At 34.9% G+C, this 11,165-nt stretch overlaps 1 protein-coding gene across 1 annotated transcript; it reads right to left on the bottom strand.

Annotated features, from left to right (window-relative positions):
* Window positions 1–3,361: 3,361 nt before the first annotated feature.
* LOC107851993 (apoptosis-inducing factor homolog A) lies at window positions 3,362–7,543 on the bottom strand. Its single transcript, XM_016697037.2, has 4 exons — window positions 6,922–7,543; window positions 5,864–6,120; window positions 4,723–5,168; window positions 3,362–3,942 (listed from the first exon to the last, which is right to left on the bottom strand). The coding sequence occupies exons 1-4, from the start codon at window positions 7,029–7,031 to the stop codon at window positions 3,679–3,681; spliced, it is 1,077 nt and encodes a 358-aa protein (XP_016552523.1). The 5' UTR covers window positions 7,032–7,543; the 3' UTR covers window positions 3,362–3,678.
* Window positions 7,544–11,165: the final 3,622 nt, after the last annotated feature.

Below are 11,165 nucleotides of genomic sequence, written 5' to 3'. Positions count from 1 at the left end.
TCCTAACAAGTGGTGTACTGGTTGTAAGTAGATTTTCCGGTGGATAAGGTGAAGTTGATTGTGAATGTGAAGAATCTGAAGCTTTTAGTGTATCTAAAAGTGGAAAAGTGTGGTTTGTAGAATTTGTGTTGAAAAGGAGTGTGTCATCAGTAAAAGAAATAGATTCATAGTCTGTTATAGAAAAGATAGGTGGAGGTGATATGGAATTCTTTGTAAAGGGAAAAATATTATCATAGAACTGGACATCTCTAGTGATAATTATTTTCTGTGTATTCAACTCTAAGAGTTTAAAACCCTTTTGATTAATGGGATAACCAAGAAAGACACAAGCTTGTGCTCTTGGTTCAAATTCCCTCTCCTATGTGACAAAGTTCTAGAATAACACAAGCATCCAAAACACCTTAATGAACTATAATTAGGTGTCTTACCAAACAATCTATGATAGGGAGTTTTTCCATGAAGGACTCTTGAAGCCATCCTGTTAATAAAAAAAGTAGCAGTGAGGATACACTCTCCCCAATATCTTAAGGGAACCTGAGATTGAAATAAAAGAGCCCTTGCCGTTTCAAGCAAGTGTCTGTGCTTCCTCTCAACAACTCCATTTTGTTGAGGGGTAGCCACACAGGATGTTTGATGTACAATCCCTTGAGAGTTGAAATAATTACTTGCAATCAAGCTCTTTCCCAACTCCAGGACATTATCTGACCTTGTTGTCTTCACCTTAACATTAAATTGTCTCTCAACCATATTCAGAAAACATTGCAATACAGGAAAGGCATTACTTTTGGTTCTCAACAGATAAGTCCAAGTCCCTCTACTATAATCATCCACTATAGTAAGGAAGTATCTATATCCATTGTAAGTATCTACCTTGTAGGTTCCCCAAGTATCAATATGAATAAGGTCAAGTATAAAAGCTGTTGAAATTTGACTAATGCGGAAAGAAGGTCTAGATTGTCTAGCTTTAGGACAAATATCACAAAAACACTCAGAAGTAGATGAAAAAGAAAGGAAACTGACATTCTTAATTGATGAAAAAGGCAAATACCCCAATCTAATATGTGAAAGTCTTACATTAGAAGCTGTATTAGTACAAATGGGAGAGGAAACAATACTATCTTTATTAGAAATAGAAACTGAAGAACTACTAGGATTAGTAACAATCTTCCTACAAGTAGTCTTGCTGAAACTATAGAATGACTCCTTGGCATTAGGCTTGAGTAGATAAAGACCTTCTTGTGCTTCACCAAAAACTTGAGGCCTCCTCATGGAAGGGCCCTGCATCACACAGTTGGTCAGAGTGAAATACAAGGTGCAAGAAAATTATTTACACAACTTGTGAATAGACATAAGATTATACTTGAAACTAGGAACATGTAACACATTTTCTAGAATCAAATCAGAAAATAAGGCTACTGTACCTATATGAATAACTGAAATAGTTTGACAATTAGGAAGATTCATAGTTAAAGAAATTGAAGACAAGTTATGGAAGCAAAGGAAGATAAATTGAAACACATGTGTTCTGATACACCAGAATCTATGATCCAGGTGCTAGAGTTTAGGACAGAAAAACATGAACCAAGATACTTAGAAATTGTACCAGCTACAGAATTGGCATTAATGTCAATCCCTGAATTTGAACCTTCCTTCATCTTCATCTGTTTGACCATCTGAACAAATTGAGAATATTGTTCCTTGCTGAAAGGTATCTCGGATTCAATAGCTTGTTTTTGCACTGCATCTTTCATCACAACATTATTCCCCCTTATCTGATTTTGAGAACCCCTATCATTTGTGAACTAAAAATTCTCACGAAAGCCTATCATTCTGTAACAATCTACTTCCAGATGTCCTTGCTTTCCACAATAATCACAAGAGACATTTGGCTTGTATTTTTCCTTTGTCTCTTTGAGATTTGAAAGCTGTTTGGTGAACCTTTGTTGTTGAACCTGAGGAGGTGTAGATCTGGGATAAAAGTTCCCAGATCTGTGGGAAGCTGATGGTATAAACTTTTGTGTCTATTTCGCTATCTTCTGATTGTTAATATTTCTTGTCATGAAGGCGGATGAATCTGCAGAACTCACAGGGTTGAAATAAGATTCTCTTTGGTTCTCATCTTGCAGAATCAAAGAGTAAGCAAGATTGATGTTAGGTAATGGGTTGATCATGAGAATGTTGCTTCTAGCTTGAGAATAGGTATCATTAAGACCCATGAGAAACTGTATCAACCGCTCATCCTCTAAGGATTTCTTTAGTTTGAGCTTACCTTCATACATACACATGCAACTACACTGAATATTAGAATTAAGAGAATTTAGCTCATCCCATAATTTTTTGAGTCTAGTGAAGTATCCTGCCATGCTATTTGTTCCTTGATTTAAGTTATTGAGCTCCTTTTGTAGATGATAAAGCTTAGCACCATTGGACTGACCAAACTTGTACTCAAGGCTGATCCAAAGCTCTTGTACAGTTTTGGAATAAATTACACTGTCGACTATGTCCTTAGAAAGTGAATTCAAGATCCAAGATGTGACCATGCCATTACACCTGTTCCATGCTTGAAAATCTGTTGAATCCGATGCTAGGCATGGGTGGTAACCCGTGATGAATCCCAATTTGTTCTTTACTGACAAAGCAATTAAGACTGACCTCTTCCAACCCGAATATCCCTTGCCATCGAAGGGTGTATTTACTAGTGTCGTATCAGGGCTATTAGAAGCATGAAGATGATTAGGATGATTTGGATCCATGATGAGGGTGCTAGCAGTAGTAGTCATTGAAGTAGTAGCTATTTGCTCCGCCATGTTTGAGATTGAGAAAGGAGAAAGTTGGTGTTGAATCAGATCTGATCTGAAAATTATCGCTTTGATACCACGTAGAAAAGTTAGAACCAACTTTGGGAAATTTTCTTGATGATCTTTATTATGCGTGAACCAATGTATATATACACATTTATCTTATGCAAGAAGTTAAATAATAAAAACACACGTATCTTGTGCAAGAAGCTAAATAATAAAAACACAAAGCTAATTAATAAAACAACAGAAGAAATATCTAACCACTTGTATCTTGTCTTGACACTTTTTCTTTATTCTCAAAGTACCACAATACATGTTACGTTTTGTACAACTATCAATTGAAGCGTTTCTTTCGTCCATGGCTCGTTGGCTTATAGAATATTCATTTCTTTTTCTCTTCAGAATCCAATAACTTTTAACGGATATAGTAAATTCAATTGGAAACTCGTATTCATGAATATAACGGTAAAAGTGAGAGAAAAAAAAAGTAATAAAACCATGCACTCTTGTCTTAAGATTGAAAGTAGCAAAACAAAATGAGAGAACTGTTAGGACGGATCTGTACACAAATACCCGGGCAGAGTTATTGTTTATTGTTTACTTTTTCTAGCCGGTATACATAAATTAAACAATCATACACATATTATACATGAATTATACATATATTAAACATCCACCCTAACTAGAGGATGGACGGTTATTTTGGTTATTTTTTCTCGGAAAAGAAGAACCATGTAACTGAATACACCACTTAAAATAACATCAAACGGGAAAAATTAACAACTTTGTATAACGTGCAACCATACATGCATATGTTGTTTCCTTGGATGCACAATTGTTTTCGCCCAAAGCAAGAGCTTTAGCACACCAGGCTGCCTTAACTAGAGAGACCAAGTCCCTTGCGCGTCTTTCCAACAAATAGATCCCCAGATTTTATCATGCCTGGAATGCGACCAGCGATTGACAAGCAAGGAAATTGAGCCACTGCATCTTTTCTCCCTAGAGAAACTATAGCCAATGCCTTGGTTGCTGGCTTATATACAGCCAATTTGTGATCATCTTCTACTCCCTTTATTAATGACGTGATGTTCTTGGCTACTACCTTTGCGTGTTCTTGAGCCAAATATCCTTGTTTAAGTTCCTGCATTTTACCGTCACAAAGTAAGGGTGTCTTATAATGCAAGAACAACTATGATCCATTGGAGCTAATATTGGTATAGTTATATAGTTATCCATTTACATATTCACAAATCACACATATTAACAAGGTTAGTTACTTGCCTGGACTTTTCTATACAAGGGCAGGAAGGAAAAGTAACGATGAACAAATAGCTCCAGCTATATTAGCAACCATTTAAAGTTTATATACATAAACAGACACTCAAACTTGATCTCAGCTGGCAACTGAGATCTCAACTCTGGGAGTACACGTCTAGACAACTTTAACTTGTCTTCACTATGTTAGTTGAAGACTCCAACTTTCAAAATGATCATCTAGACACCTTCAAAATTTATGGATCACGTCAGTTTCGGATGTTCACAAGACAAAGTGGGGACGAATTGGACTGCTTAGTTTCCAGTTGAGACCAAGTTGAGGTGTCTAGATGTGCACTCGCAAAGTTAGAGTGGTAGAGAGCTTATTGATATGCTATGGAGGTGGCAACACTTCTGTCATGTTTCCTAAAGTTGTTATTCAAGTGCTTAACTAGCATTAGCAGTTATGAGAAATAGATTTAAGACCGTGCTTGAATATGAAAAAGAGGAACTAGAAAGAAAAGATGCATAGACAGAGGTTCATGAAAAATGCTTTATCGATTGCACATTATATTTATCGTGAGAGAGAAAGGCCAACATATAGGGATGAAAACAAGTGTGAGGAATGAGAACCTGTAAGAGACTAAAAAAGGTATGGTTGACTTACCGGAATATCAGTGATGTCCCCAATAGCAAAGATATTGTTGCGACCCTTGATCCTCAAATTTGAATCAACCATTACCCTTCCACTACTGTCCAAACTATCCTTCAAGATAGTTTCTTTTAGCCACGCTGAACCAAATGGTGTACCGATGCAAAGAAAATGGCAATCAGCAACTACAGTTTCACCACCAGATGTTTGATAAACACCATCTGTTGGAGAGTTTACATCGACGGATTGCCCCAATATGACTTCAACTTTCTTTGAAGTAAGCCAATTCAGTGCCTTATTGCTGGCGCTTTGTCCAATAAACTCCAACAATCTTGATCCCCTGTGCACCAGGGTCAGCTTCTTAGCAGGAAAATCCGCAGCAATTTCAGCAGCCAGCTCCACACCGGTTGGCCCTCCACCAACTATTAATATGGAGTTAGCAGCCTTTATCTTTTCATACTCTGTAAACCAAGGAGCAAGAATTAAGCACAAGTTATGCATACCCTGGTTAAGTACAATTTAAGCTTGGTTTGATGAATAATGGTAAGTTTGATTTGTACTGCTACTCTTTCATGATAAATCACTCATACCTAGGTAAGTCATCCTCTTCTCAGACGAAATAGATTTCAGAGGTAAAAACTTGCTGATGTCCTCATTTAAGTCCCAGTATAACTTGGTGTACCAAATGTAAAGAGCCTACATCAATCTATGGTTTTCAACAACTAACATAATCGGAGCTAAGAATTTCTTTTAGCCTTTCTAGACTCCTAACCTGAAGAAAGAAGCTAACTCTGATTCCCTTCCTTTTTTTTCTTTCTTTTCCATATGCCTTAACCCCCTTCTTAAAGTTTTCTACTATTATTTGGTTTTTGAAGTGGTGAAAACTATGAAAACAAAATGTACAGCTATGATACAGGTAAAATGGCGATCTAAAACAAGGTAATTGTGCATGTTCAAAACAATGATATTGTAAAGTAAGACAAGCTGTTTGTAAAGTGATGGCGATATAACAACATTTGAGTATTCAACACCTATCAGAAAACCATCGAATCTCATTAAGGTTAGCGTCTTAAGATAAAAGTAAAACTAGTTACACATAAGCTGTTGAGTTCTATGAAAGGGAAACATAGTAGTAACCACAAGATTGAACCAACACCTGCTTGATATTGACTGATCTTCTCCGTTTTTGTCCAAGCACCGCTTTGTGTATGACCAGTGGCAACAACCAGATAATCATACGCAATTCGGCTGCCTTGTTTGGTCAATACATCAATGTCTGTGATGTCTACTGCAGCTGATGAAATGATTTTTGCATGAGGTAGGTATTCAGAGTGAGAAACGACTGATCTTTTAGCAAATTCCGGTTCAACCATAGACCTTAAGCTTGCCCATGTTATCTCAAAATACTCCTTCCTGCTCCATTTCATTCATTCATTCAATTAATAAACACACAATAAACTAACAACAACAACAACAGACCAGTGTAATCCCACAAGTAGGCTTGGGGAAGGTAAATTGTACGCAGACCTTATCCTTACCATGGGAGGCAGAGAGGTTGTTTCGGATAGACCCTCGATTCAAGGGAAAAGCATATCAAAGCAGATCAAAAAAGAAATAACTGAAAGTGAAAAATCATGGCAAAGCATTCTGAAAACAGAATAGTAACTCAACAAAAAGTGTAATAATCGAAGTACAAGAGACAACAGATAGTAACAAAAATCAAAGGATAAGAACCAAAAAGGGGCAGTCCGGTGCACTAAAGCTAGCACCATATGCAGGGTCGGGGGAAGGGTCGGACCTCAAGAGTCTATTGTGCACAGTCTTACCTTACCTTACATTTCTGCAAGAGGCTGTTTCCATGGCTTGAACACGTGACCTCCAGGTCACATGACAGCAACTTTATCAGTTACTCCAAGGCTCCCCTTTAAATACTACAACTACTAGTATGGAAGGATAAGTGAGACAACTCTCTACTACCTACTGACCTTATACTTTAATTCATATCCTCTTCAACCTCCTATCTAAGGTCATGTCCTCGGTAAGATGCAAATGCATTATATCATAAACACACAATAAACTAATAAGAAACAAAAACTCAAATTGAAGTAATCAATCCCTAAATCACTAACAAAGCTAACAAATAGTCAAATTCACACTAATATACAAGCAATTCAAAAATGAGAGGCAAAAAAATGATTTAAGAAAAATACTTACTCATCAATGAGGGAAACATTGACCTCATTTTGAAGGGTTTTGGCAACGACAGAACCAGCAGCTCCACCACCAATCACTACCACATTTTTCTTTTCACCCCCTAAACTCATATCCAATATTCCAGATAAAAATCACAACTTTATGAAAAAAAAAAATCAAGAATTAGCAAACCCAATTTCCCTAATAACAAAACAAAGCAGTACCCAAATTATATTAATGCACAATTGCAATTTGATTTTGTTGGGAAAATAGAACATTAAATACCCTCTTATATACAATAAAAAATTAAAGGAATGTTCAAGAAGGTCATGAAATGAACCAAAAGTCCAAAATTTGTGTTCTAGAAAAGGAATTCAAGAGGGAATTGGTTTTGTTGAATAGGAAAAAGAAAGGAAGATGAAGATTCTTGGACTTTGGTTTAGTACTATTTGGGAAAAGAATTAATGCTGAATAGATTATGTATATTTTTTGTTATTAAAAATATAGATTGGAAAAGAAAAAAGAAAGAAGGGAAGGAGAAAGATCGAACTTTTCCTTTTTTATAATATTAAACCAACTAAGGTAGTTGAATTTGAGGGGGAAATGGCTAAAATGAAAATTAAATTATAACTGGATTTGCAGTAAGGGGGAAATGGCTAAAATGAAAATTAAATTACGGGAAAAAGGTCAAAAATACTATTGAACTATCTAAAATGAAATAAAAATATTCCTATTTAGTTTTTGGCTCAAAAATATCCCTCCGTTAAATATTTGGCTCAAAAATAGCCCTTCCTTTAACAGAATTTCACCAAAGATGTCAACTAGATTAAAAATGTCACCTGGACATTCCACATCAGTGTCCACATGTATAACGAAAAAGAATCAAAAATACTCCTGAACTATCTAAAATAGATCAAAAATACCCCTCATTAATTTTTGGCTCAAAAATACCCCCTCCCTCTAATAGACTTCCACCAAACACGCTATCCGGATAAAAAAGGCCACTTGAAAATTCCACATCATCGTTCACGTGTAAAATCTCCCTAATCTATCATGTAATGACAGTTAAGAAATTAAAAAGCTTGATTTTTGGTGTATAACTAAATGATGAAAGCCAAGCAAAGTCAGTTGGGAAATATTTACAGACTAATGTTTTATGTAATGACAGATGAAAAGGGAAAAGTCTTGCCCATGTTGCTGAATGATATGATAAACTTGCAATTTTGACACTAATCCAGCTCCAGCAACTTAGAACCAACAATGCAGTTTAGAATTCATGAGCTGCTGGCAACTACAACTCCAGTTGAACTAGACAAAACTTCTACATCAGATCTTCTACGTTAAAATTGAATCTTTTTCTATTTGTCTCTTCGGATCAAATCTGTTCGATTTTAATATTGGGGTTTAGGATAATAATAAGTGGGATGATGGATTAGGGAGATTTTACACTTGGACGATGATGTGGAATGTCCAAGTGGCTTTTCTTATTCAGGTGGCGTGTTTGGTGGAAGCCTATTAGAGAAAGGGGTATTTTTTAGTTAAATATTTAACGGAGGAGTATTTTTGAACCAAAAAACTAACGAGGGGTATTTTTTATCTATTTTAGCTAGTTCGAGGGTATTTTTGACCCCTTTTCGTTATACATATGGACACTGATGTGGAATATCCAGGTGGCATTTTTAATCTAGGTGACGTCTTTGGTGGAATTCTGTTAGAGGGAGGGGCATTTTTGAATCAAATATTTAACAGAGGGATATTTTTTAGCCAAAAAACTAACGAGGAGTATTTTGCTTAATTTCAGATAGTTCAGGGGTCTTTTCCAATTAAATTATAACTGGATTGGTAGTAATGTTCATAATTTAAGGGGGGATTTTCTGGTTATTTTTGTAAGATTATTTTTTTGGTATTTATCATGTGTGACACAAGTGAAAACTCGATTATAGAAAAATATATTGATTCATGAGATTAAATTTCAAAAGATTCAATTGATTTCTTTGTAGAAAACATTTGAATGTCAAGGAGAGGATTTTCATTTTTCTTTTGTTGGAAGAGGTACGTGAGTAGTAATGATCAAATTTCTTTGCTTTTTGGCTTTTTAATCAGTGTTTGTGTAGAAACTGTAAAATATAAAAGTGTCACAGCAAATTTAATCACAATATAAACAATAGTTTATTTGGTTAAACTTTTAAAATCAGCTTATTATAAAAAATATAATCTAAAAAATAACTAAGAAAATAAAGATAACTTCATAGCATAATCCTAATATAATATATCGTTCTCTATATATAGCATGCTCGTCTCCTTAACCAAGATCCCAATCATAATTTGTCAATCCCTTAGTGAGTCCTCCATCATGGTTATGTTTGTTGGATATTACATGATAATGACAATTAGACACCCATATGTCATATGTGTACAATGAACTTCCAAGTTTCAGAAGCAATTTAGATTGTTGCTTCTTGCCGGGAACTTTTCTTTATTGATCTGAAATTCTTTATCTTTCCCTTTAATCCGATATTTCTTCTCTCCTTTCATTTTCTTGATCTTTTCTTTCACTTTACTCTTTCTTTTTCTTTGTTGACTCAAATTATTTTTTAAGAGGGGGTGATTGAGCGTATAGTGTAGGTAAATTACAAACTTTATTGATCAATTTTTTGAAGGAAATAGCTGATTAAACCAAAAATTGAAGATTTGATGGGTTGGATTTTTTCATATTTAAGTAGTTTTGTTAAATTTTGTATTTTTTGTTTATGAATTTGTGATTTTTCGGGAGAAAACACATTTGTAGAGATTATTTTAGTGGAAATCGTGTTATTATCAGTTTATTGAGTTATTTTGTGTTATGTATTTGATACTTGCTACTACTGGAGTTCCGTAGTGTTATGTTGTGTTATCTATATGCATGCATATATAGTTATTACTGTTAGGATTTCGTAGTGTTCGAAAATACGTTTGTAGTGTTTTTTTGTGAAAATATCTAAAAAGATTACTTTTAAAGTTTTGTTTTTATATGTTTGGACTGCTGAAATTTAAGATTTTGTTTAATGATTTCAATGTGTTTGTGTGATTGAAATATTACTTTTTCAGAATATTTCTATGTCTTTTGTTCTGATAACTTTACTATGGTATCATGGAGCGTCAAATTGTATTTGGCCCCCCATCTAAATATATTGATGAGAATGTGACTGAGTTTCGGAATAGAGATGTTGATATGATGTCCCATTTTGAGTTGAGAGACTATATAACGTATTCAGGATATATAGCAAAATGTGAGTTTTTTTATAAGTGGGATAGATTTTTGATAGAAATTAAATGTGACAAGGTTATTTGTGATATTGCCAGTAAGTTCAAAATGAGGATGAACTTGAGGTGCATGTTTCTCATGGGGTCAATAAACCTTATTAGGTCCCACTTGCATCGGAGTTTATCCCCAACGTAAGGGACAGTGAAGTAGGTGAGGAATCTTTAAACCCTCTTAATGAGATTGATGCTTCTAACCCTAATATTCAGCCTCTTTCTACTTCCTTTCCTTTCTGTCTTTGTGCTTAAACTTCCAACCCTTCTGATCAGCCCTCTTTCTACTGTATCTTCCAACCTCCTTGATCCTACAATAGATAAGAATTGATGATGATTTAGAAGATGATTCAGAATCTGAAGGAGATGCTGGTGAATAAAGTGAGGTTGACAGTGATGTTCATCAAGAGTATGTTGTTTTAAGGACAAGCAAGAGGTATTTTAATAGGTCACAAGGGAGAAATAGAGGTACAACTTTTGAACGGATTCATATTGGTGAAAAAAATCCGTACATAAGGTATGATAAGACAAATGTTGATATTAGGGATAGCCTAGTTGGTAAGCTAGGAGCTGATGAACTGACTATCTAAGTGATGAAACTCCTAGTTTTGAATTAGATGATGAGTGCCACTGACTGGACAAAGAAAATGTTCTAGACATATTCTTGTTAATTGGGACAAAGACTGAAAAAATATATAAAAGAAAAAGACTATTTTGAAGGATTGCAAAATCTACATTTCAAGCTGAATTGAAAGAGTATATAGAAGAAATGAAAAGGTTGGGAAGGAATTATTTGGATGTTCTTCTATGGTACAACTTGAAGACATGGTGCAAAAGGTATTTTGAAGAAAATAACAAATGTGATGTTGTGGACAACAATATGACAAAGAGTTTTAATGCATGAATAGTTCTTGTAAGGTTCAAAACAATTCTTACAATACTTGAGGAGATTAGAATGAAGATGACAAAAA

This window comes from Capsicum annuum, chromosome 12 (genome assembly GCF_002878395.1).
Source record: "Capsicum annuum cultivar UCD-10X-F1 chromosome 12, UCD10Xv1.1, whole genome shotgun sequence".
Taxonomy (NCBI): domain Eukaryota; kingdom Viridiplantae; phylum Streptophyta; class Magnoliopsida; order Solanales; family Solanaceae; genus Capsicum; species Capsicum annuum.
The sequence above is the reverse complement of the archived record's forward strand: the minus strand, read 5'-3'. Positions and strand labels throughout refer to the sequence as shown.

Excerpts from the sequence above, each read along its gene's own strand:
- LOC107851993 (XM_016697037.2), bottom strand. The coding sequence starts at position 7,031 with ATGAGTTTAGGGGGTGAAAAGAAAAATGTGGTAGTGATTGGTGGTGGA. Across the intron at positions 6,121-6,921 it reads AATGTTTCCCTCATTGATGA|GAAGGAGTATTTTGAGATAA; the intron begins GTAAGTATTTTT and ends GAAATGGAGCAG. Across the intron at positions 3,943-4,722 it reads GGGACATCACTGATATTCCG|GAACTTAAACAAGGATATTT; the intron begins GTAAGTCAACCA and ends GGTAAAATGCAG.